The 26,752-nt window shown below is 42.9% G+C and overlaps 1 protein-coding gene and 1 pseudogene across 2 annotated transcripts; both read left to right on the top strand.

The window, feature by feature from the left end:
• The first annotated feature begins 1,020 nt into the window (after window positions 1-1,020).
• Window positions 1,021-26,752, top strand: PPIL4 (peptidylprolyl isomerase like 4). 2 transcript variants are annotated; one of them, XM_040965265.1, is made up of 14 exons: window positions 1,080-1,172; window positions 5,438-5,505; window positions 5,588-5,652; window positions 6,440-6,557; window positions 7,184-7,326; window positions 9,288-9,384; window positions 10,647-10,763; window positions 12,602-12,726; window positions 15,559-15,625; window positions 16,440-16,551; window positions 18,794-18,890; window positions 22,255-22,402; window positions 25,720-25,871; window positions 26,605-26,752. In XM_040965265.1, the coding sequence occupies exons 1-14, from the start codon at window positions 1,103-1,105 to the stop codon at window positions 26,639-26,641; spliced, it is 1,416 nt and encodes a 471-aa protein (XP_040821199.1). In that variant the 5' UTR covers window positions 1,080-1,102; the 3' UTR covers window positions 26,642-26,752. The 2 variants fall into 2 exon arrangements, with proteins under 2 accessions (XP_040821198.1, XP_040821199.1); XM_040965264.1 differs by lacking the exon at window positions 26,605-26,752 and having other exon boundaries at window positions 1,021-1,172; window positions 25,720-26,461.
• On the top strand, window positions 7,335-8,173 carry LOC121146030 (annotated as a pseudogene).

The following is a 26,752-nucleotide window of genomic DNA, read 5'->3' as shown; positions in this document are numbered from 1 at the left end:
GCAGAACCACCTGGAGAGTAGGAGTGGCCCAGTAGGGAAATAGTGGATACCCCCCTCTTGGGCTACCCTCCCACTGGAGAGCATGAAAACCAGGACTGGGGCAGGAGTGGCTAGACAGAACGGCACCCACCAGCACGTGTGCACGGGCTGGAAAGTAGGGCTGGTTGGGTAGCATTAGACTTCAATGCCCATTGACATGTAGGATAGCTGAATGGGATGTGGGACAGACTGAACAAGTCTGTGGTACATACTGGCAAGCATGGGAACCAGGGTAGGGGGCAGGCCTGGTAGGGGTTATGGGGAATTGCCCCAACTAGGCTGCAGCTCCCACTGGTTTGCGTGAGGACTCAGTATGAAGTTGTATGAAGATAAATAGGAGTGCACGTGTGGGGCTGATTTTAATTATGGTTGTCAGGGAAAGCTTCACCCAAGACGTGCAAATAGTAAGTTTAAACCGGAGGGGACAGTAGAGAAAAGACCCTGAGGTGGTGCCCAGGGAATTAGCAAAGAGGCCCAAGTGGCTTGTGGAGTTGGGAGATGGGGATGAAGAACTTGGGATATGAGGTTGACGGTAATAACTAAGTGTAAAGTCATATTAAATAACAGGCTTTGCCAGGGGTGTTTGGGGAATAAGCTCTGCGTGAAGAATTTAAATTTTAAAGATCTGCAATCCTCGATAGAGGCCCTCCAGGGTAGAGCACCGATGCCGCCGGCGGCAGATTCGGGGCTTCCTAGCCCATCGCGTCAAAGTCTGGACCACAAAACCTCATCGAACGTTGCCATAGTAATCTCGGATCGCCCGCAGGCCAAGAAGGCGGCCAGCGGGAGAGCCACACAGTCCTGGAGCGAGTCAGAGGGGCTCCGGCTCCAGGGAGCGTCCTCCTGGGCAGCAAACTTCCCCACGCGTCGCCTCGCGTCAGCCCGCCGGCATTTCCCAAACGGGAGGACCGGTGAGGGACGCGCGCCGGCGGCCGGAAGGAGCCGCCCGAAAGGGGCGTGGCCCGGCTAGCGAGCGTCGCGCCGGGGTGACGCGTGGCGCGGACGGCAACGGGCTGCGCCTGTCAGCGACTTCCCCGCTGGTAGCCAAGGAGGAGCCGGCGCCATGGCGGTTCTGCTGGAGACCACTCTGGGCGACGTTGTCATCGACCTGTACACGGAGGAGCGGCCGCGCGGTGAGGCCCATGCTCCTCTCGGCTGCCTCCGGCACCCCCGAGCCTGCTCGGCTCCCTTGCTTTCCTGTCTCTTCAGCAGTGCCGAACTCCCACGTCGGGGCTGGTGCCCGCGGCCGGTCTGATTTCTTAGAGGGGAGCGAGGGGGGGCTTTGGTTAGAAAAGTTTTATTGTTATTCATTTATTTTTTTTTCGTGAGGAGACTTGGCTTGAACTGGCTATCTTGATCGGGCCGCCGGTCGGATGGAGGAGTGTAGGATGCCGGCTGTCTCGTGCAATGCCATGGCTTCTGTGGCTTTCTTTACTCACGAGAGGAACCACCATAGCGAGTGCTCGGTAGATAATCAGCGAATCTCAGTGAAGCGGATGGGAGGTGATGGGCTAAACGAGTGTGGACATTGTACCTAGACGGAGGTGGCTGGGAGGTGTGGACAGAGCCTACAGGGCGCTGGGCTGGCACCCAGGGATGGGCAGGCGTTTTCTGATTTTTCCATTAGGGGAAATCAAAGCGGGAGCCCATTTTTTAACTTGGTTAAGTGTTGTGGTCGAGTGTGTAGGTTGCCATGGAAACCGGAAGAGGGAAATCATGTTTTTTTTTTCCCCCTGGTGGAGTTTGAGGGTTGGGGGGGTCAGGGTAGTAAGACACGGAGCTGGTGGGCTGCGGGACATTTGTGCCAGTGCTTTCCAAGAGAAGTGAGAGTAGGATTTTTGTCTTAGCCGTTTGTTTGGAATTTTCTGGAAACCACCAGTAGTTCGATAAAGTTGCAAGAAATGCTAAGTGAGGTGTAGTGGCAATCTGTGAGTCTGGTCCGACGGTTGAAGCTTGGTTTGGATAGTGTGCCACAAGGTGGGTAGCAAGGACTTGAGTAGGGAGAGAGTGGACGAGTAGTTAGTTGCGGTCAGGGTTCTGCCCCCCGCGGAATGCAGAGTCGAGATAGCGGAGCTGTGAGGGCGCTGCATGGTGCTCCCATGCGCAGCCACCATCCCCTCCACACCCTCACCCTGCCCAGGACGCAGCAGACTCTTCCGTAGGCCTTGTCCTGGTCTCACTGTTGTGTGACTTTGTGCATAGTGTAATTGTACCTCTCGAATGTGCAGCTCTCCCTGGTCCCTCTGCTGTTGGATTTTCTGCGGTGTCTCAGGCCTTTTTGTAGCTCACATGGAGCGTGTTTTACCTTAACTTTGCTTGTTATTCTTGGTTTACTTGCAAGTCTTGCCTTGTCTCAAGAGCCGAGGCTCCAGGCAGAGAAGGGACTGTACCTTCATTATCTCTTTATCTGGAGTGGCTAGTGCCAGGCCTGCCACTTGGAGGGCACGCACTAGAGGTTCCTTTCGTTGATTGGTGCCCATCAGCGTGTTCTGTTTGTGGGACTCTGTGGTTTGTGGGAACCTGCTCAGTTGGCATAAAAAAAAACACAACATTGATTACCTCATGTTACAAGATAAGCTGGGGCTGAACCAAGGATTCAAAGAATGTTATGGGGAATTTTATCAGTCAGTGGTTCTACAAAGAGAAGCTGCCAGAAACAAGTCTACTCATTGCATATTTGAGCGTGTGACTAGGTATCTACTTAGCAAGCACACATACCTATTTATCAATCTATAGCAAGTTTATACAGGCCTACCACCTCTCTTCCTTTTCATTTTTATAGGAAAGGTGAAACAGAAGTAGAGTCCTATCAGTGAGTCCCTATGGACCCATATTTAGCTTCATCTAACAGTTGTCCACACGTAACCCATCTTAGTTATAGCATCATCTGACTGTACTGGAATTACTTACAGTGTAGTGGCATTAAAAATAAGGACTCAGTGGGGTTGATATTGTGGTGCGGAGGGTTAAGCCATTGGCTGTGATGCTGCATCCCATGTCAGAGTACTGGTTTGAGTCCCAGCTGCTCTCCTCTGTGACCCAGCTTCCTGCTAGCCTGCTGAGAAAGCAGCAGAGGGTCGCCCCAGGGCTCAGACTCCTGCCACCATTGTGGGAGACCGGGATGGAGTCTGTGCTCCTAGCTTGAGGCCAGCTCAGCCCTGAACGTTTGGGAAGTGAACTGTAGAGAGAACTAGTCTTACACACTTTCTCTGTTGCCTGCCTTTCAGGTAAGTAAATAGATTTTTAAAGGAAAATCTTAATTATTTTTCTTGGAAAAGCAGATTTACAGAGAGAAGGGGAGATAGCTCTTCCATCTACTGGTTCACTCCCCAGGTGGCTACAGTGGTTGGAGCTGAGCTGTTCAGGAGCCAGGAGCCTCCTCTGGATCTCCCTTGTGGGTGCTGCCCAAGGATATGAGCTATAAGCAGGGAGCTGGATCAGAAGTGGGGCATCCAGGATATAAACTGCGTAGGCTTTGCCTACTACGCCACAGTGCAAGCCCCTATTTTGTTTGTTTAATAAAAGAATTACTATCTGTTTAACAGTAAGCCCAGAAACACATGCAATAAACACAACTGAGAATCTAATATTCAACATTCTACAGCATGCTGGGGTCCATGTGATGGATGTGGAAGACAGGAAGGTGTGAAGAGTACTGTTCCATTGCAGGCAAGGCTGCAAGGAACTTCCCGCTGTGTGGCAAGGCCCGGCGGATGTCACTACAACACCTGAATGCAGCTCCACCTCCCTTTGCATGGACACCACCGGACAACCCCATTGAGATTTCTGTAATCTATTTAGGCATTGTCTGCCTCTGTGGAATTAATGTTTACTACGATGTGAGCTTGGAAGTTGATGTTGCTGATACTGTTTTAGCCATAGGGCTTAGGGTTCCCCCCCCCCATTGATCATATGCTAATCAAGGGTGCTAACTCCCCTTTTGATCCTATGCTAATCAAGGGTGTTCTGTCTTCAGGTGTAGTGGGAATCTATTCTTTCCCTCTTTCTTTGATCTTTTAGTTCCCTTCCTTCCTTGACTGTCTCAAGACCAAGCTGTAGAATGAGAATTGTGGTAGGAATGTGTTAGTGATTGATATGCACCATCTATTGAGAACTTTTTCCTAGCCAGGCGCCAGGTGAATAACATCCTAGCCTTAGGTGAAACAAATGGCAGAGTTATCTTTAGAAACACCCACTTGACCATGACGTAAAAAGTCTGAGCCAGAGTTTGACTGATTTTGTATAAATAAAGCGGACAGCTTTTGTGTGTCGTCCATTATGATGATGAAGTCCTAGTGGTCCGTCTCTTTCTTTCTTTGCGCCTCATCCACGCACCCTTCGCGAGTTCTGAACTCAGCTGGAGCTGGACTCCGGCAACAGCAAGCTTTTCTTTTTCCTGTGTTTTTACCTTCTGTTACTCTGTAATACCAGGATATTATAAAACTTAAGCTAGTCTGTTGTAGTGTCACTTCCCCCCAATCTACCCAATTTAAATTCCCACTTCTGGGCTTGAATTTCATGTCTTTCAGTGTGTAATTTTTACCTTTTAGTCTCTGCCAATATTGACATGTAAAAATGATTGATACTTGTGGGGTGTCATGATATTTTGCTATAACCCTGTTTTAATTCTTACATTTAGCTTCCACTAGGTCTTCTAATTTCCCCAGCCAGAAAGTCTAGCTCTTGCTAAAGCTCTTTCTACATGTTGCTGTTTAGGTAGCATAGGTGGTAACCTCAGCACGCCCAGGACTGTACCTGTTGGGGTGAGGCTCCCCTTTCCAGAAGCTGCGTTAGGGCAGGAACTGCCTCCTGCGTGTTCTGTGTCTGCTTTCTAGTCAGCGTCTCGTTAGCAGGTCTCTACACAGCTTGGCTATGATAAATATGTTGAGGTCAGCCAGAGGGGTTAAATGGCACATGAACTGGCAGTGATAAGAATTCAGAAAGTAGACAGTAAATGCTGGAAAAGTGAGTGAATTTCTATGAGAAAGCTTGTTTTATGCTAAGTATATGGGTTTTGTGAAGTACTTTTTAATAATTTTTTAGAAGTCTCTAAAGATTTGATTGTCTGATTTATAGAATCTGTTCCACTTTGTTCTACTGTATCCTTTTCCATTGTGTTTTCTGTAATTGCCTCATAGTAGGTCTAATTCATCAGTAAATGATTATATATCCTAGATAAATGTCAATTTCCTGTATTACTCAGATGCCCAAAACATCCTGAGAAAAAGAAAACAATAATGTACAATATGTTGCCTTTTTTGGGCCTTTACTTCTTTTTTTATGGCTTTGAACATTTGACTGTGTTTTTTTCTTTTTTAGTAATTTAGAAATTATAGTAACTGCTTTTATCTGTTTAAATGTGGATTACTGTGATAATTTAGCATTTATTTTCTTTCAGCTTGCTTGAATTTCTTGAAGTTGTGCAAAATCAAGTATTATAATTACTGCCTTATTCACAATGTGCAGGTGAGTTGGGGTATGGTAGTTATGTCCTTTGTTATTGGAACTATTTAACAAACTGACTTAACAAAGAACTTGTATTTTACAGAGGGATTTTATCATACAAACTGGTGATCCTACAGGCACTGGTCGTGGAGGAGAGTCTATTTTTGGGTAAGTTCTTTTATTGTAATTATATTTAACTTTAATTTTTATTTGTTTTGAAGACAGGCAGATGGATAAAGATCTTTCGTGTCCTAGTTCATTCCCCAGATGCCTGTGTTAGCCGGGACCAGGGCCAGGCCTCAGTCAGGAGCCCAGACCTGCGTGGGGGGCAAGGGTCCGATTTCTTGTGCCGTCACCACTGCTTCTCAGGGCCTGACAGGCAGGAAGCTGGGCTTGAACCCAGACACTCAGATGTGGAGGGTGGGCATCTTGACCTGGGTCTTAGCTGTTAGACCACATGCCTGCCCCTCACTTTTTTTTTCTTGGTAAAGTTTTTATAGCTGTAATTTATTCAGAGGGAGAGAGAGAGGGAATCTCTGTTTTCTAGTTCACTTGTCAAATGCCACAGTGACTGAGACTGGGCCAGGCTCATAATCTGCGGGCCAGGAACTCAGCCCAGGTCTCCCATGTATTTGACAAACTGATTATTTGAGCCTTCTTGCTGCCACCCAGTAGCAAGAAGCTGATGTGGGAACTGGAAGCAGGTATTGAACCCAGGCACTCCTGATACAGGAGTTAGGCCTTTGATCAGTATTTTAACCTTTAGGCCATATAGCCATCATACCATCTTTGCGTGCGTAAATGTGGTTCAAGTATAGATATGTTTTCCTCGTAACTTGCCTTAATATAGCAATAAATAGAAATGCTTTGAGTCGTAGTATTATTTGTTAACAGTTCTTGGTGCATTTTGTTTGAGGGTGCTGATAGTTTATAACCTGATTGTGTTTATTTTCAGTCAGCTGTATGGTGATCAAGCAAGCTTTTTTGAAGCAGAGAAAGTCCCAAGAATTAAACACAAGAAGAAAGGCACGGTGTCCATGGTGAACAATGGCAGTGATCAGCATGGATCCCAGGTTAGAAAATGGGGGAGAAGCTGAGCTTTGGTTAGGAATGAAGGCTGAAAGGAGTCTACATGGTTATCCTACATTGTGTAGTCAGGAAAGAACCTCAGTCAGAGTTGTTCTTTAGAAAAATATTACATTATTATTATTTTTTCTATTAAGATGCATTTTTCTCTTGAAAAATTGTAGTTCATGTCCATTTGTGAGAAATTTAGAATCTACAGAAACATACAAAGAAAATAATGTTTTGACATTTGTGGCATTTCCTCTTGGTCTTTGGTGATTCCTTTAAACATCAAATTGAGTATTGTTCTTTTACTGTCTTGTTTAATCCTCACAGCAGTCCCATTAGGATTGGCGCTTTTGTTTCCCATTGATTATGTGTGAAAAATCAGTTGTCATTTGTCAACTTATTTTAGACAGCCTAGGGAACATTGGTGTATATATTGATATTTTATGCAGTTTATTATATTTTATGTATAAACTTCATAATTTTTTACTTGTAATGTGTGAAAATTTGCATGGTGAATGTAGTCTTGTGTGTTTTTTGTCAGTCTGTTCAGTTACAGACTGAAACCTTGTATATACTAAACTGTGTGTGGTTTGTATATTTTTTCATTATGTACCTTTCTGTATAGTTTCTTATTACTACAGGAGAGAATCTAGATTATCTGGATGGCGTGCATACAGTGTTTGGCGAGGTGACCGAAGGCATGGACATAATTAAGAAAATTAATGAGACCTTTGTCGACAAGGACTTTGTGCCATATCAGGATATCAGGTGTGGTTACAATTGATTTCCTGATTGTACTAGAATGCTTTAATATTGTGATGTTTGGCATGGGTGGAAGGAACAGAGCTGATAAGCACGAGCCAGTTTCTGGAAAATGCCAGAATAGGACAGGCCGGCACGGGAGGGAGCGAGCAGCGTTGGGTGGCTAGCGACATGCAGCTCCAAGGCTTCCTCCTCCTTGCCCTCCTCACCCTGCTGGCGCTCAGCTCCGCAGTGGCCAAAAAGAAAGGCAAGGTCAAGAAGGGCGGCCCTGGCGGCAAGTGCACTGAGTGGACCTGGGGACCCTGCACCCCCAGCAGCAAGGACTGCAGCGTGGGGTTGCGCGAAGGTACCTGCGGGGCGCAAGCACAGCGCATCCTCTGCAGCCTGCCTTGCAGCTGGAAAAAAGAGTTCTGAGCTGACTGCAAGTACAAGTTTGAGAGTTGTGAGGTGTGTGGTGGCGGCACAGGCACCAAAGCCCCCAAGGTACCCTCAAGAAGGCTCGGCACAACGCCCAGTGCCAGGAGACCATCCGCCTGACCAAGCCCTGCACCCCCAAGACCAAAGCCAAGAAAGGGAAGGGAAAAGACTAGATCTGCTTCTCCTGGGGCCTGGCTGCGGCCTCCTGAGCTATAACCCACCAGTGCCTTTTGTCTGCTTATTAGCTTTATCAATCATGCCTGCTTCTTCCCGTCCCTGCCCTCACATAGCCCCCAAGTGCCCAAAGTGGGGAGGGACCAGGGATTCTGGGCAGCTTGAGCCCCCCTCCCAAGGGAGCTGACTCCCAACATCCCCTCTTGTTTTCCCCACCATGAACTAAGAAGACAAATAAACCAATTGTTTTCCCAATAAAATCTTTTTCCTTTTAATATTAAAAAAAAAAGGAAAAAAAGAAAATGCCAAAATAGAATTTAGTAACAAATGGTGAAAGTCTTCATAATAAAAACGAAAAACCTTTTTTTTTACTTGTTCTAATTATTTGCAATTGCTTTATTGAGAGGAAATACTAATACTTTAATCTTTTTAAATGCACATTAAAGAATAAGGAAAAGTACCAACATTTACATGTTAGATTTCACAATAATGTACAGTAATGAATGATATCTTTTTTTTTTAAGATTTATTTATTTGTTGGAAAGTCAGATATACAGAGAGAAGGAGAGATAGAGAGGCAGATCTTCTGTCCAATGATTCACTCCCCAAGTGACCACAACGGCCAATGCTATGCCGATCCGGAGCCAGGATCCAAGAACCTTTTCTGGGTCTCCCACCTGGGTGCAGGGTCCCAAAGCTTTGGGCTGTCCTCAACTGCTTTCCCAGTCCACAAGCAGGGAGCTAGATGGGAAGTGGAGCTGCTGGGATTAGAACCAGCGCCCATATGGGATCCTGGCGCATTCAAGGCGAGGACTTTAGGCGCTAGGCCACGCTGCTGGGCCCTGATATCTTTTTTTTTTTAAGGATTTATTTATTTTTATTGGAAAGGTGGATATACAGAAAGGAGGAGAGACAGAAAGGAAGGTCTTGCATCCAATGATTCACTCCCCAAGTGGCTGCAACGGCTGGTGCTGAGCTGAGCCAATCCGAAGCCAGGAGCCAGGAACTTCTTTCCAGGTCTCCCATGCGGTTGCAGGATCCCAGGGCTTTGGGCCGTCCTCAACAGCTTTCCCAGGCCAAAAGCAGGGAGCTGGATGGGAATCCAGGCTGCCAGGATTAGAATCGGCACCTATATGTGATCCCGGGTTCAAGGTGAGGACCTTAACCACTACGCTTTTGCGCTGGTCCAGTGAATGATATCAATGAAACCAGTAACATGCATTATCAGCGTATACTGTGGGCTAGTAATAAGTGCTTGTGCAATGTAGATTTTTTTTGTTGTTGATTGAGATTCTCAAGTTTTCTGTCATGTTTAAAAACAAAATATAGATTCTTGTGTTCATAAATGAAATATTTCACTTGAACTTGTTTTTAAGGATAAATCACACAGTGATTTTAGATGATCCATTTGATGACCCTCCTGATTTATTAATTCCTGACCGATCACCAGAACCCACAAGAGAACAATTAGATGTAAGTAGAGCGTTGCTGTGACTAAATGTTTATGCATTTTCATGATTTTCATGTATTTACCTTTAAGTCTGTTAAAACTTACATGTAATGATTGTTTTGCTTGGTCAGTTGCTCTAAAACAAGTTTAGAGTTCTTTTTCTGTTCACAGAGAGGGTAGTTTTTCTCACTTTTTTTTTTTTTAAAAATTTATTTTAGTTTTATTGGAAAGGAAGATTTACAGAGAGCAGGAGAGACAGAGAGGGAGATCTTCCATCTAATGGTTCACTCCCCAGGCAGCCGCAATGGCTGGAGCTGAGCCAATCCCAAGCCAGAAGCCAGGAGCTTCTGGGTCTCCGACATGGGTGCAGAGTCTCAAGTCTTTGGGCCATCCTCTACTGCTTTCCCAGGCCAGAAGCAGGGAGGTGGATGGGAAGGGGAGCTGCCAAGATTAGAACTGGTGCCCATATGGGATCCTGGCAAGGACTTTAGCCGTTACACTGTCATGCCAGGCCCTCTAACTATGTTTTTATTTTACTAGTTAAAAAAAATTTTTTTAAGATTCATTTCTTTGAAAGTTATGTTACGAGAGAGGAAGAGAGACAGATTTTCTATTTCCTGGTTCACTCCCCAAATGTCCACAATGACTGGAGTGGGGCCAGTCCAGAGCCAGAACCTCCAGGTCTCATGTTGGTGCCGGGGCCCAGGTACCTTCCCAGGTGCATTAGCAGGGAGCTGGACCAGAAGTGGAGCAGCTGGAGTCAATGCTGGCATTGTGGCTGTGGCTCTACCTGCTACACCACAAGACTGGCATTCTGCTCTTCTACAAAACAGTGTTAGCTCTGGAAGATTGGATGGAAAATGCTTCCTTTAGCATCTCTGTCTAGTAAGAATAACTTCAAGGACAAGACAAGTCATCATCTTAAGAGGGAACTTTTCAACTGGGAATGTTCTGGAGCCAGGCCAGCTGCAGGGATTTCTGTGGAACAGTACAGATTCCTCCAAAGCCGAGTTGGTCTTGGTTGTGATTGGTGCTTCATTCCAAGAGTTTTCTTCTCCATTCAATGAATGGCAGATAGTTCACTCTATGAATGCTTGTTTTGATTTTCTGGTTGATCTGAAGAACTAATGTTATAGAGTCAATTTAAAGTTGTTGTTAGTGGGTTGAAGTTTGTCTTAGCTGCTTTTAAAACACTTTTGATGGAACTAAAATAGAGCCTGATGTCTTCTGTGTTCCTCAGATTTTTTAATTTAAGTTTATGTATCAAGTAACTTCTGCCCTACAGAGTGGTCGAATAGGAGCGGATGAGGAAATTGACGATTTTAAAGGAAGATCAGCTGAAGAAGTTGAAGAAATAAAGGCAGAAAAAGAGGCCAAAACTCAAGCGATTCTTCTAGAGATGGTAAGATTATTAGCTTCTTTCAAGTATCTCTTCAGTATATATATTTTTTAAATTTCTTTTTTTTTTTAATATTTCTCTTCCAAGTCAAGTTCAGTGATATATGCCTCAATTTTGTTTTTAAAATTTATTTTATTTTTGTTACAAAGATATACAGAGAGGAGGAGAGATAGAGAGGAAGATCTTCCGTCCAATGATTCACTCCCCAAGTGAGTGCAACGGGCTGGTGCTGTGCCGATCCGGAGCCAGGAGCCAGGAACTTCTTTCTGGGTCTCCCACTCGGGTGCAGGGCCGTCCTTGACTGCTTTCCCAGGCCACAAGCAGAGAGCTGGATGTGAAGTGGAGCTGCTGGGATTAGCACCGGCTCCCGTATGGGATCCCAGCGCGTTCAAGGCGAGGACTTTAGCCACTAGACCACGCCGCTGGGCCCTAAAATTTCTTTTAAATATTTTTTATTTGAGGGCGGAGTTAGAGAGAGGAGGGGAGGCTGTGAAGGACATCTTCTAATGACTGCAGAAAGATCGGGCTAGGTCAGGGCAAAGCCAGGAGCCTGGAATTCTTTCTGGATCTCCTACGTGGGTAGCATGGGCCCAAGTTCTTGGCCCCTTTTCCCCTAGCAGAGAGCTGGATTAGTGAAACAGCTGGACTTGAACTGGTGCTTACGTGCGGTGGAAGCATCCTAGGCTACGTTTTTAACACATTGCGACATAACTCTGGCCTCTTGCAATATATTTAATACATCATTTTGAAATTTTTTTTATGAATCTATGATCACTTAAAATATTAAACATTTAGTTAAAAGGAAGTTTTTTAGATTACATTTTAAATGGCATGGAATTATGAAAATAAAGCTGTTTTTACTGTCAGTATAGTACCAAGTACTTTGGTATAAAGTGGAAAGAAGATAAAGTTTAGATTAGACTTCAGTGGATTACTGTTCATCTCATTTTTATTACATTAAATTTTATGTATATTAAAGGATAATTTTTGTTATACTGAGAAAAAGTAGTAGAGTAGTATTTGAAGATTTAAATCTTGGTGGAAATTTAGCATTGTAAAGTATATTTCTAGATTAGTAATAGTATGAAGTAATTTGGAGAACAAATATTCAGTAGATGATTTAGTGGTTTACTAGGGATTTTTTCATGTCTTATTACTATGAAATAAGTATACTTTTCATATACTAAAATAAATATATGAATGAGTAGATGAAATTATATTTGTGCATATATAACATATAGTGTATATATAATATATACGTATATTTCATTTTATACATATTTTTTATTAAATACAATTCAAATTTGTGGTCTGTTTTAAGGTTTGTATTAAGATCTCCTGTCTGGATGAGTCAAATATAAAAGGCTGTAATTCAAGAGAACTTTACGGAAAAGAAAAAAAAAGGAAAAAAGTGCAGTTTAATGAACACACTGTGTGTCAGAATACTGACCCAGAAAAAAACACAAAACTTAAAAGAAAACTAGTGGGCTTAAAGATATTTTGTGTTGCTGGGGAAAAGGGATAAATAACTTACAAGGGAAAGTCGTTAGATTATTATCATGCTTCAATTTCTTAATTATGTGTATTTTTCATGACATTAATATTTTTGAATAATACACAGATGATGTATTTTGTATTCTCCCACTTAGGCATTCTTAGATTCAGGTTATGTACCCACAGCCAAAGTAGTCTGCAAGAGAGACAGCCTGATTTACGCCGCCTTTCCTGAGTCTGAAACTTTTGATAGGAATTGAAATGTTTAAACGAAATCAGTGTTGAAGACTTGGGTACGATATTTAGAGTGGAAATTTAAAAACTAATTTATGTTGTTCGTAATTTAGGTGGGAGACCTACCTGATGCAGATATTAAACCTCCAGAAAATGTGCTGTTTGTTTGTAAATTGAATCCAGTGACCACAGATGAGGATCTGGAAATAATATTCTCAAGATTTGGGCCAATAAGAAGGTAATCCCAAGAAATTGGGAAGGAGAAGTTTAAAAAAGACTAAATACTAATTGATCATTTTCTTTTTTAAAAAATATTATTATTATTATTATTGTTGGAAAGTCAAATATACAGAGAGTAGGAGAGACAGAGAAAGATCTTTCACCTTCTGATTCACTCTCCAAGTGGCCACAATGCCAGGAGCCAGGAGCTTCTTCCAGGTCTCCCACATGGGTACAGGGTCCATGGTTTTGGGCTGTCCTCAGTTGCTTTCCCAGGCCACAGACAGGTAGCTCAATGGGAAGCAGGGTTGCTGGGATATGAACCAGCTTCCATATGGGGTCCTGGTACATGCAAGAAGAGGACTTTAGCAGTTAGGCTACTGCACCTGGCCCAGTGGATTTCTAATGATCGTTTTTGGTGAGTCTGTGAATTCTAGGTCAATTTTTTTTTTACTGCTTAAATTTTATTTTAAAGATTTATTTATTTGAAAGGCAGAGTTACAGAGAAAGGGAAAGACGAAAAGAGATACTCTTATCTGCTGGTTCATTCCCTGAATATGTGCAATGGCTAGAGATGGACTGGTCCAATGGCCTACAGCTTTATCCAGACCTGCCATGTGGGTGGGGCTGCCCAAGGATTTAGAGCATCTTCTGCTTTCCCAGGCGGATTAGCAGGGAGTTGGGTTGGAGTTGATGCCAGAATTGCAGCAGTGCTGTTCCATATTGCTTTAGTTTGGTTGATTTGTCTTTGGACTGTAGGAAAGAAAAACATTTTAGCTAATTGTATCATTCAAACAATCAAAAGCAACTGTTAATTGAGTTAATTCTGCTTATTCCACTCCCAATTAATTGAATCATTAATTGAATCATAAGTTCTGCTCCCAATACATTTTCAGTTTGAACGAGGAAATGAGTAGTATAATTCTGTAATAATTTTGATGAACTTTTCAAATATTTAAGGTATTCATCTAAGTTAACTCTTATGTCAAAATGCATTTAAATTTTCTATGACTTTAATGTTCGTTAATATTTCCTGCATTATTAATCTAAAATCCCACAAAATAATATATTATCGAGATTTTTGTGGTTAAAAAGTAAAAGGTTTTAGAGGCTGGTTTTGAAGCATAGTTTTTAAGCCACCGCATACAGTGCCAGTATTCCAAATGGGCTCCAGTTTGAGTCCTAGCTCCTCCACTTCCAGTCCAGCTTCCAGCTGATGTTCCTGGGAAAGCAGCTAAATATGGCCCAAGTTGTTGAACCTTAGAGCCCATGGGGGAGATTTGGAAGAAGCCCCTGGTTCCTGGCTTCAGTCTGGTCCAGTCCTGGCCCTTGCAGCCTCTGGAGGATTTAGCCAGAAGATGGAAGATCTCTCTGTATCTCTCTCTTGCTGTATGTAACTCTGCCATCTAAATAACTAAAAAATCTTCAAACAAACAAACAAAAAGAAACTCCAAATGTTTAGGACTTTGTTGGGCTCCCAAGCCAGGGACTTTGAACTCAAGTGGATTGGCCCTTCCACTGAATTATTACATGGTGGATTTGTTCTGTGTGGCAGCTGTCCTTAAGAGTTAAGTTTGAGCTTAGTTGATGCTAGAAATTAAAATTCCAAAGCGTGAACCTCCTGAGCATGCTATATATGTATTGGCTGTGCGACATTATTCTACAATAACAATAGCTACTTCATTATCTTTATTTGGACTGGAAGTGCGTTGTCATTCATAAAAATTGTATAAGCAGTATACTTTTACCTAAGGAAAATGAATTTAAAAATTTTTAGTCTTCCTTCAGTGCTTAAGGAATTTAGGACTGTAAACCTAGATAGTGCACTGAGAGTCCACTCTGAGCACTTTCATTTCTAGATTGGTGAGCTACTTTTAAATATTAGTTTTCATTTACTTTGGAAGGCAGAGACAGGAGTTCTACCTGTTGACTCACTCCCTCAGCGACCGCTGGAGTTGGGACTAGGCCCAGCCAGAGCCAGGAACCCAGAACGCCCTCGAAGCCTTGACTGTTGTGCTGGATGCTTGCCTCATGAACCATTTATTTATTTATTTATTTATTTTTATTGTAAAGTCAAATATATAAAGAAGAGGAGAGACAGAGAGGAAGATCTTCCGTCTGATAATTCACTCCCAAATGACCGTAGTGGTCGGAGCTGCGCCGATCCTAAGCCACGAGCCAAGAAACTCCTCCAGGTCTCCCACGCAGGTGCAAGGTCCCAAGGCTTCAAGCAGTACTGAATCCCAGGCCTCAAGCAGGGAGCTGGATGGGAAGTGGAGCTGCCAGGATTAGAACCAGTGTCCATATGGGATCCTGGTACATTCAAGGCGAGGACTTCATCCACTAGGCCACTGCGCCAGGCCCGAACCATTTATTTATTTTTAAGATTTATTTTGTTGAAAAGCAGATCTATAGACAGAAAGAAAAATTTCGTATCTTCAGATGGACTTTTTGAATGATTGCATCTGCAGGACCTGAGCTGATACAAAGCCAGAAGTCAGGAGCTGGGAGCTTGTCTTCCTCATGGATGCAGAGTCCCAAGGGCTTGGACCATTCTCCACTGCTTTCCCAGGTCACAAGCAGGGAGCCAGATAGGAAGTGGAGCAGCTGGGACTTGAATCAGTGCCCATATGGGATCCCAGTACTTGTAGGCAGAGGATTAGTCATTTGAGCCATTGTGCCAGCTTTGAACCATTTATTTTTTAGAGTTGTTTAAAAAAAATTAAAAAAAATATAGCTCTTTTAGTTTAGCTTTGTCTTTTAATAATTGATTTTCTTTGCTCTTCACTTTGGAAAAGTGGGAATGACTTTTTTCTTACTGTTTAAGTCACTTCTCAAAATTTCCCTTCAGTTGTGAAGTTATCCGGGATTGGAAGACAGGAGAGTCCCTCTGTTACGCGTTTATTGAATTTGAAAAGGTACGTTGCGATATCTGCTAGTGTGCAGTTTGTTTTTATGTGATATTGAAATGAATACAATTATAGAATATTATTTCTGGTTTCTAGAGTGACCTTTTTTTTCCATTTTTTAAATTACATTTTTGACAATCTTTACATAGTTAATTAGGGTAAGCAGGTTCAAGGGCCTCAGGAAAATGGGTAAGACTATTAGTTCCACATTGTTTCCTTCATGTATCTGAGGTAAAGGGGGATTTTAAGGGAGACGCCACACCCATCTCCCACCCGCCCCAGGTCCCTGATGTGGGGCATGCTCCGGGGGTCTCGCTCAGGTGGTTTTAATGGTTTAATATTTCTGCAGTGAAATGAATGAATATTCAAACAAAGTGGAGGTGGGGAAGGCCATAGCTTCCCATTAGCTCCAGTGTATAATTTCAGTATAATTTAGACACCAGATTTATAAAGGCGGCTTTCGTGCTTCAGCATGTATTTAGGTTCTGAGTAAAAAGGCTGGATTCAACCATACAGTCCGGAAGTGTGTAGGCCAAATACCAACAACCTGCCTTGATTCAGAACCCTGACTCTGACTATTGTCAGCTGGGTGAGCCTCAGTAGCTTCTGTAACTCTGATTTTCCAATTGAGAAACTGAAATGATAAATAGTACATCACAGGATTGTTACCAACGTTGAAATAACAGATGCCGAATATTTTGCAGCATCTGGTATGAAGTATTCACTTTAGCGACAGTAAAGCTTTCTGTATTTTCTGTATTTGTTCTAGCTATAGACATGCTTTTCTTAAAGACTTATGCATGAGTGTTTATCATTGCTGCAGGAAGAAGATTGTGAGAAAGCTTTCTTCAAAATGGACAATGTGCTTATAGATGACAGAAGAATACATGTGGATTTCAGCCAGTCTGTTGCGAAGGTGAAGTGGAAAGGAAAGGGTATGTGGGTTTGTACTCCTTTTATCCATTCTGTTTTGGTGTTTGTGTATGTAGCCTTTGACTTGGTGCCTTTTTTTATCACGTTATTTTTTTTCTCCTTTAAAAATTTGTTTTTTATTAATTACATTGCATTATGTGACACAGTTTCATAGGCTGACTTGGTGCTTTTAATTAGGAGAAATCTTAGTTGATTAACTGCTGTTGATGAGTTTACAAAACTGCAGTCTTAAGATGAAGATTATGTGCATGTTGTATTTTTTAAACATGAAATACAACTAGTTTTCTTGTGTTTGTGTAGAAAAAAATCTTCCTATAGAAATGGTGTTTCCAGAGTAATTACTGTGACTTTATGGTAGTTCACGGTATTTGAGAGGCTTCTATAGGATTTTTTCTTTTATCTGTTATGTGGTAGTAGATAAGCATCTCTTGCATCGCCCCTCGTCTGTTGCTGTCTGCACGCATACTCTGAGTGCGTGTGTTCAAAGCCTTCACCAAGAACACAGGAAATGCATGAGGAAAAAGTATATGTGAATTTTTTTTGCACCAAAATAACTTTATTTAATTCCATTTTCCACAAACTTTTTAAAGTACATCTATATATATATTTTTTCCTCCCTTTTTAAGAAAAGGAAAATGCAGGGGCCAGCACAGTGTAGCAAGGTAATCCTCTGCATGTGGTGCTGGTATCCCGTATGGGTGTCTGTTCGCGTTCCAGCTGCTCCACTTCCAACCCAGTTCCCTTCCTACAGCCTGGGATTGTGCTGAGTTCTTGGAGCACTCACATGGGAGACACAGAGGAGGCTCCTGGCTCAGTTCTGGCCATTGTGACTATTTGGGGAGTCAGCCATGGGTGGAAATTGCTACTGTCTGTCTCTGTAAATTTGCCTCTCAAATAAAATAAAATCTTAAAGAGAGAAAAGAAAAAGAAAAGGAAAATGCTTCCTGCCTTCCATTCTCCTGGGGAGCTTGTCCATCCTGTTCACCATCCTCACCTGTTCCTCCCAGAGAGCTTCTGCATTCACCTGCTGGTTGCCGTTGATACAGGCTGTGTAGACAGCTTCTAAACTTTACAATTTTCGCGGATGTATCTGAACATTAGGTTCATGTCAGCACATAAAATGCCTTTTCTTTTCCGTGGCTTCTCAGCGTTCTGCTGAACATTTACATGATTATTTGTTGAGCCAGTTCTGTTAATGTACACTCAGGTGTTTTTGACTTCGTACTCTGTGTTCTAAGTACATAGTCCTGTATACTTTGCCTGCATGAATGACATTTCTTACAAATGCGTACATGAATATCAAATTCCTGGTAGTGACATGCCCAACTTAAATGTCTAATGCATTGTTTTTTAAGATTTTATGATTATTTTTTCCTGTATAAAATTTTCCTTTATTTTCCATGATTTTCATATAAATTAAATGATAAAGATTTTGTTTCTGTATCTTTGTTCATTTTAAAACAGAGTGAGGGAGACAGAAAGAGTAAAAGAGAGGAAAAGAAGGGCTTTAGATCTGCAGCAGCTCTCCCAGTTCCCACGCTAGCTGGGCTGGCCAGGTGAGGCCGAGCACCTGGCACTTAGCAGGTGTCTCTCAGTAAGAGTGGAGGAACCCGAGTCCTTGAGCCCACTACCTCCCAGCCTGCGTTCGCAGGATGCCACCATCCGAAGCAGAGCTGGAGTCCAGCCCAGGCCCTCCATTGTGGCTGTGGGGTCTCCACTGGCGTGCTCATTGCTGTACTCCCCCATTTCTCAGAAGATAGTAGAGAACATTGCTTGCTAGTGGAGTGTTGAATTGTGGCTGTACAGAAGTTTAGAGAAAAATAATCAGAGACTGGAGCTGACAGAGTGCGAAGGCACATCAGGAGTGTGGTTTTTGGAAGGAGACGCTGCACTGGATTGAGGTTCCCCGTGCTATTACTTTCTCCCATGAAGCCTTTCTCACATTGCACATGGCCAGTTTTTGACAGTGGCTATTGGTTATCCCATATCCATTGAACTTCATGTTACCTTGGACGTAATGGCTGTGCCCACACTGAATCTAATGTATTTAAGTTTGCCATTGTAATATTCACATTTGTCATTAGATGGCAGCATATGGCTGCCCAGCATAATTGTTGCAGAGTTTGGATTACTATGATTGTTTTGTTCTCCATTTTTGCATTCTGTTACATGCAATTTATAAAGTAGTTTGCCTTTTATAAAACAGTGACTGTTCTTACTAAGCTCTTTTTCTTTTCTTATTAGGTGGGAAGTACACTAAGAGTGACTTCAAGGAGTATGAAAAGGAACAGGATAAATCCTCTAACTTGGTTCTGAAAGATAAAGTAAAGCCCAAACAGGAGTATCCTTCCCAGGAACTGCCAGGCAGTGTTCATTGAGCGTCACTGCGTGTGGAGTGCTGGGTAGTGGGCGAGGGGCAAGGTGCTGATCCAGGTTGTGCTTGTCATTTCTTTCAGTAGCTTACGTTTGCTTTGCTCTTCCATTGTATTCTGCAATATGGAGAAAGTTAAGGTTGAGGGAAATATTAAATCAAATTTCTCTGCCTTCTTACTCTTATGTTAGTACTTTCCTGTGTATTCTTGGAAGATCTAAAGGTACAAGTTACATTTTTCACGTATCAGTTGGAGTGTTATCCTTGTAATCAGAAATTTATTATAACTTGAGCTAAATTATCAGTGCCTCCCACTCTTACCTTTAACTTCCTTATCTAGATAACAAAATACTGTAGTTTTTGTTACAAGGTTAGGTTGCTTTTTTCTCTATGGTTTATAGTAGTTGTCGTTTTAGCAGCATGTATTTATTGGGCTCCTATGAGTTGACTTTCATAGGATTTAAAAGAAATGCATTGATTTGACCGTTTAATTTCATTTCTTCCAAGTTTTAAGTTGAGACAAGTACAAAAAGCAATGAAGCATGCTGCTCATATTATGTCATTTTAATTTGTTCACTGATTTCCCCCATTATAAATCAATCACTCCTCACATGGCAAAGGTTATTTCTATTATGACTCTTTCTGGTAAATGGTGTCTTTGTCTCCAGATTTCTGTTGATGCTTCAGAAGTCTCTTTCCCATGCTTGGTAGACATTTTTCCTTCAGGTATTCATCAGGGGAGATGAGTATCAGTTTGGCCTATTAACATGTGTTAGAATGTGTTGACTGGCTGTAACGTCTGGAGCACCGTGAGGTGTTCGAGCTTGAAAAGTCTGCAGGACTGACAGCAGCCGCACCAGGAGAGGCCTTCACCCCTGGGCAGGCCACTCTGAGGCCAAGATAGGATCAGGCGACTGACGTAAGAGGGCAGGGCACTCAGTCAGAATCGTGAAACGGATGGAGAGAGTACACTGGAGGATTATTTACCAAATCTTGGAGTTACACTTAGTTTAGCCACTCATAATTGTGTCGGCAAGAAGGGAAGCGTCTAGGATAACTAAAACACTGGGCAGTTGAAGAGCGTAGACAAAAAAGTACTTTTTCCCGAAGGAGTAATTTGGTCAAAAAGAAGGAATATGCAGTAGAAAGTGTTCCTAGGTTTCAAGATTATAGATTCAAGGTTATAGATTACGAAGAGTTGAGGAAAGCAGGCATGTTTGAGAATAAATCTCCAGCATAATAAGCTGCACTAGAACTTTCTTCAAGGATGGAAATATGATACATCCCACTGTCCTGCATTGTCGGAGCTCGCCTCTGGATCTCTGTCTGCCTGGCTCATGTGGAAGGTCGTAGGGACATGGTACCCTCTGTCCCCAAAGGGAACCCCTGACAGGAGTCTCGCCTGGCTGAGACCTCCACGTGCCTGGTCACTGGACATGCAGCAGGAGCGATGGGCTGTACCCTGGTCTCCCTTTCATGAGCTGTGCTAGGACTTCCTTTGTAAACAAAACCAGGAAGTCAGGTGATACATTCATCCTGCTTTTTAGTAGGCAACAAGTTTGCCATGAGACAAAGCTTCCTGACCTTTAACTTCATAGCCATAGCTGTTAGCCAGTCACAGTGTTGTGGAGTGGAAGTACTGCCTATATAAGCTTGTGAATTCTCTCACCACCAGTTTGTCTCCAGTGTCTGTGCTGCAGGAGAGCTCTGTTATCCCCCCCACTTTCCCTCCGCCCCCTGGTGGTCTTGGGGCCTGCAAGACAGAAGACCCCCCTCCCCCCGAGACTACGTAACTACTAAGTACAGATGGCTGTTTTTAAAAAACATACAATTAAAAAATTTAAAATGTGCCTTTTATTTGAAAGAACTAGAAATCTCCCATTCACTTATTCTCTTTCCAGGTGCCCATAAGAGCTGGCTAGGACTAGGCCAGGCGGAAGCCAGGACCTGGGAACTCGGTGTATCTCCTGTGTGGGTGGCAGGGACCTGAGCAACTGAGCATCCCTCACTGCCTCTCACACTGTGCTTTAGCAGGAAGGTAGAACCAGGAGTGGAGCTGGGACTCGAACTCTGGCACTCAGATGTAGGCTGCAGGTGTTCCAACGAGCTTAACCAAATGCCCACCCCATGTGTGACTACTAAGCCTGTGAATGGGCTGAGGAACTGAATTTAAAACTTTATTACAGCAGAGCAACTACATATGCCTAATATTGAGCAGGGCTGCTTCTAGACTGTTGGAGTTGATGTAGAAGAGTGTTTTAGTGCAAAACTATTGTTAGTTGTTCTTAAATGATTTACAGAATATTTAAGAAGTTCATGTAGGTGATGTAGTAAGATAGTCTAACTTGGTAATTGATAGATCTCATTTTAGTGAGGTATTTATAGTTGGATCAACAGAGGGCTAGAATACATGTTTATAATATGTAAGATTCATGTTCCTTTTATTTATTGTGTCTGTTATATACTGCAAAGGAAGGCAGTTCAGAGATTAATCCAAATGCAGAAACATTGCCTGAAGTCAGTTAAGAAGGTGTGGTGGGTGTGCCTTGTGTGTCATGAGAGAGAGAAATTACCATAAATGCAGATGTTAGGGGTCAAAAGTATAAGCAGGAGAAGGAAGTTTAACTGGCAAACTAGATCTAGGGAAGGAAACTGGGGGAAAGAAGAGATGCTTGTATTTTATGTAAAGGATTTTGAGGAATTTGACATCTAAAAGTCTTGTACTGGTCAAGGGAGGACAGTAGGTAAGCCAGGAAGGAAGAGATACAGTAAATGTGTTCAGTAATAAACAGATACTTGCTTTTGGGTTTGACTTACAAAATTGTCTTCTTGGGGCCTGGCATGGTAGCCTAGTGGCTAAGTCCTTGCTTGCATGTACCAGGATTCCATATGGGTGCAGTTTATATCCTGGCTGCTCCACTTCCCTTCCAGCTCCATGACTGTCGACTGGGAAAGCAGTCGAGGATGGGCCAAAGCCTTGGCACCCTGCACCCATGTGGGCGACCCAGAAGAGGTTCCTGGCTTCAGATTGGCTCAGCCTCTGCTGTTGGCGACCAGTTGAAGAGTGAATCAGTGGATAGGAGATCTTTGTCTCTTTCTTTTCTTCTCTCTGTAAATCTGTCTTCCCGAGACAGATAAATCTTCAAAAAGGGATTCGTTTTCTTTTGCACTTCTTCCTAGCTGTGTAATGAAAAAACTATGCATTCCTTTGATTTTAGACATGCGCTCTCTGCTTTAACAAGTTACTTTTACCTTTTGATTTCCATTGTTGAGCAGAGCTGTGGGTGGTGCCTTACCAGTGTCACTTCTGTTTGTCCTTAACTAACTGCCACAGTGCAAAATACGACCTCATCCTGGAGGAGGAGGCGGAAGACTCCAAGTCCAGTCATTCGCACACAAGTAAGAAACACAAGAAGAAAACTCGGCACTGCTCTCAAGAAAAGGACGACGACGACTACATGCCAGTCAGAAATACCAACCAGGTACCTGCAGGCCAGTCCTGGGTGCGGAGACACGCGCGAAACTCGTCTGTAGGTGCATGTTGGTGGTGCGACGTAGGTCAGGGATGGTTAGCGCAGGGACAGGTGTGTGCCTGCCTTCAGAAGGTAAGGTGGCTGCACTGGGGTGAAGGGCTTTAATTTTTAAGAAATTGTAAGTTATGGAAAATTGCCTGTCAAGTAACCTGGTGTATCTTACACTGCCACATCAGGAAGCAGGGATGCCTTCCGTACCTGTGGGCACTCGAATCTGTCCACCAGAACCCACTGTGGTTATACTGGGGAAGTTCTTCTGGTCAGCTGACACTGTCGCCGTACAGCCTTGAGGCTTGCCGGTCTATAAGCCACCGACGCCGTTCCTTATGTGTGTAAGAAAGGCAGGAGCGATGGTCACTCACTAGGTGGTCTGAAAGCTCTCTGGACCACGGTGATGATACACCAAAGCAAATGGCTGCCAAGAAGTCATTCCCCTCCTGCACGTAGACCCTCAGTTACGTGAGAAGTGAATTCCCTCTGAGCCCGTTGCTTGGCTTTGACCTCCTGGGCCCTGTGAGTGAGAGGGCTGTCACTAAGCTGGCAGAAGGAGGAGGGGACTCAGGAAGGTAAGAATGGGTCTTGTGTCTCAGTGAGTTAAGCTGCCACCTGTGGCACCCGCAGTGCATATGCGTGCTGGTTTGGGTGCCTGCTGCTGCTCTTCCTTTTAGTCCCTGCTAACGTGCCACCCTCAGCTGCTTCTCCGAGTCCACGTGAGCAGCAGGCTAGAATCAAGCAGAGCTGGGGCTTAACCCTGAACAGGATCTGCTTCTCCTAAGTGGTGTCTTAACTGCTGTCCCAAAGCCCTACCCTGTCTCATGCTTTTATTCATTTTTATTTTTAAAGATTTAATTTATCTGAAAGGCAGAATTCAAGAGAGAGAGAGGTCTTTCACCTGCTGGTTTGTGTCTTTTTTGGCTGAGTGAGGCTGAAGCCAGCAGCCAGGAGCTTCACCTGGGTCTCCCACGTGGATGTCGGGGACCTCAGCATTTGGAGGCCCTCTACCCCAGGCATTGTGGAGCTGAATTGGAAGTGGAGAAGCTGGGACGTGAACTGGGGTAGAGGAAGCTGGTGTTGCAGGGGGCAGCTTTGCCCACTATGTCACCATGCCAGCCACAGCCCCGAGTTTTTTTATAAAGCATTTGAAAGCAACTGTCAATTAGAACATTGTTTTGAAGAACAATTTTTACTATTTTATTTTTCTCTTTGAAATAATGTGCCTTTTAATATTTTGATTTAACAACAGAACAATATTATTTTTCTCTTTTCAATAAAACTGAGCTTCAAATTTAAGATATTAGGGGGCTATGTTTTTGATTTATTTTCCTTTTGATTTCAGTCTCAAAAATATAATCACTAAAGGGAATTTTATATATTAAATTTCAGGTGTAACTCTGGTGAGTTTGGCTTCTTAAGAACATTTCAGTTTATTTCTTCAAACTTTTGTTTTTTGTTGCATAACAGCCTTACTATTCAATTTAAAAGTCTCTTTTTAATTTTCTACCTCATGCCTTAATTCCAGAGGTAAACATTTAAAAAATAAATTAATTAATTAAAAAAATTTATTTGAAAGAATTATAGGAGTTTGGGGACAGAGAGAAAGAAAAAAAGAAGACTGCCATCCATTGGTTCACTCCCCAAATGGCTGCATTGGACAGGGTGGGCCAGCCTGAAGCCAGGAGCCTGGAACTTCTTCACTGTCTTCCATATGTGTGCCGGGGCCCCAAGCATGTGGGCTGCCTTCTGCTGCCCTCCCAGGGCGTTAGGGAACTAGATCAAGAGTGGGTCAGCTCGGACTTGAATCAGTGAACATGTGGGTGCTGGCACTGCAGGTGGCTTAATGCATAGGCCACAGTTCTGGCCCGACAAATTACCTTGTAGTAAGAGCATTGCCTCTGTTCTTTTAGGTTTCAGACATAAACAGAAGTAGAATTGTTAACTAGCCTTCTTCTACATTGGAAAAATACTGATACATTTTGTTATTAAGAAGAGATGTGTCCATTTTATTGTCTTTGAACAATGGATTATTTCTGAATTGCTTACTTTTTAAGAAATTGGTCAATAATTTTTACAGAAATGTATTTTCTAAGCTAGTCTATCCATGAGAAATTTATTTGAGGATCTTGAGAGGAGCTATTAATTTTTTTCTTAAAGATTTATTTTTATTGGAAAGTCAGATATACAGAGAGGAGGAGAGACAGAGAGGAAGATCTTCTGTCTGATTATTCACTCCCCAAGTGGCCACAATGGCCAGAATTGAGCTGATCTGAAGCCAGGAATCTGGAACCTCTTCTGGGTTTTCCACGCGCATGCAGGGTCCCAAGGCCTTGGGCCATCCTTGACTGTTTTCCCAGTTGAAAAACAGAGAACTGGATGGGAAGTGGGGCCACTGGGATTACAACCAATTCTCATATGGGATCCTGGCACGTTCAAGGAGAGGACTTTAGCTGCTAGACCACTTTGCTGGGTGCTATTATTAAATGTTTTAAAAAGTCATCCTTGGCTGGCACCATGGAACGTGTGTAGATGCGACTGTTGTCATAATTTTTTTTATTATTATTAATTACTTTTCATTATGTGACACAGTGTTATGGGCACTGGGATTCCCCCCACCCCTCCCCGAACCCTCTCCCCATGGTGGATTTCTCCATCTCGCTGTGTTACCACAGTTCAAATTCAGTTGAGGTTCTTTCATTGGAAGTATTTACCAAGCATAAAGTCCAGCGTCTTATTATCTAGTGGGTTCAGTGGTTTCTTGGTGAGACCATCTCTGGTCTGAAGGTAAAGCCAGCAAATTATCATCCCAATCAATTAAAAGCCCGAACATAACATCATGTTGTCATAATTTTTAGAGTTGCAGTGAGGCACTAAAGACTTGTTCTAATTTCTGCTCAGCTACTTTAGTTTTAGTTCCTTTTTGATCTTATCTTTCTGGCTCAGCTTCCATAGCAGATAGAAAGTAGTGAGATTGGTAAAAGGATAGTGAAATTTTTTTTCTGAGTTACTTTTGCTTTCCATTTTTTTTTTCTTTCACTGCTGAGGCATTTATTGATCCACAGGCCCACAGATCTAAACTAAATACCCAGGGTGAGGCCTAGCCCAAGGCCTGAATGGGTGAAGGTGTTTTCACATTCATGACATTTCTGGCATTAGTGGTTATGTTGGAGCTGCTGAAGCAGCTTATGGTGGAGTTCCTAGGCTTTATTTAGTTGGCGGTACCCACAAATGGCTACTGATGAGCTTCCATGTTCTTTCCATTTCTTTGACAGGACATCTACAGGGAGATGGGATTTGGTCACTATGAAGAAGAAGAAAGCTGTTGGGAGAAGCCGAAGTGTGATAAGAGAGATCGGGCTCAGCCCCGCAGTCGGAGCCGATCGCGCGAGCGTGATGGCCACCACGGGAACAGGCACAAGGCCAGGTACCAGACTGATTCCTGCGAGAGAGAAAGGAGCAGGAAGAGAGACCGAAGCAGAAGTCCCAAGAAATCTAAAGAAAAATCTAAGTACAGGTGAAAGATGGAGGATCCAAAATGAATGTAGAAACAGTACCGTGAAAGCAGATGTGCGATTGTGTGTCAAAGCAGGTGAAGACTCCGCTGGTTGTTTCAGCTCTCTTAGATGAAGACCGATTTACTTAAGCAGTGAAAGGCGAGGAATTGGACAATTCCTTTTTTTTAACATTAATTTAATTGTATTGCAATACCTAATCGTCATCTTCATTATTTAAAATCTTTCACGTTTTTAAAGTTAAGTCTTTCGTACTGCAGAAATATGTAGCCATGTATATAAAGTGTAAAAAATAATAAATGTACATAGGTGTGTATCTGTCAGCTAACTGAAGAAATACACCAACATCTGCATCTTACAGGTCTTCTGTGTGATCTCTCCAGTTATTGTGTTCTGAACTTTCTTATTTTTTTGCTATGTGTCATGTTTTCACAATATGTATGTGTATCCCTAAATGCAATGTTAATTTTGTACATTTTGAATTTTATATAAATGGTATAATGTATAGTTATTCCTGTGGCATTCCTTTTTGAAATTTAGCATTTTAGAGAATCACTCATTTTTGCTGCACAGGATGCAGATACCACAACTTATCCATTCTGTTGATGGAATTTAGGTTTGCTGCGTTTTTGTTTTTGCTCTCAGAAACCATGCTGCTGTGAATGTTGTCTGTGAATGCTGACTTTCATCTGCACCAGATAGTGCCAGATTCGGTGGTAAGATGGTTATCTGGTTTACCCCTACTAGCACGTACAGATTACCTTTATTATTCTTCTTATTATTATTAATTGAA

This window comes from Ochotona curzoniae, unplaced genomic scaffold, assembly GCF_017591425.1.
Source record: "Ochotona curzoniae isolate NIBS_2020 unplaced genomic scaffold, NIBS_Ocur_1.0 scaffold_3890, whole genome shotgun sequence".
NCBI classification, from domain to species: Eukaryota; Metazoa; Chordata; class Mammalia; order Lagomorpha; family Ochotonidae; genus Ochotona; species Ochotona curzoniae.
The sequence above is the reverse complement of the archived record's forward strand: the minus strand, read 5'-3'. Positions and strand labels throughout refer to the sequence as shown.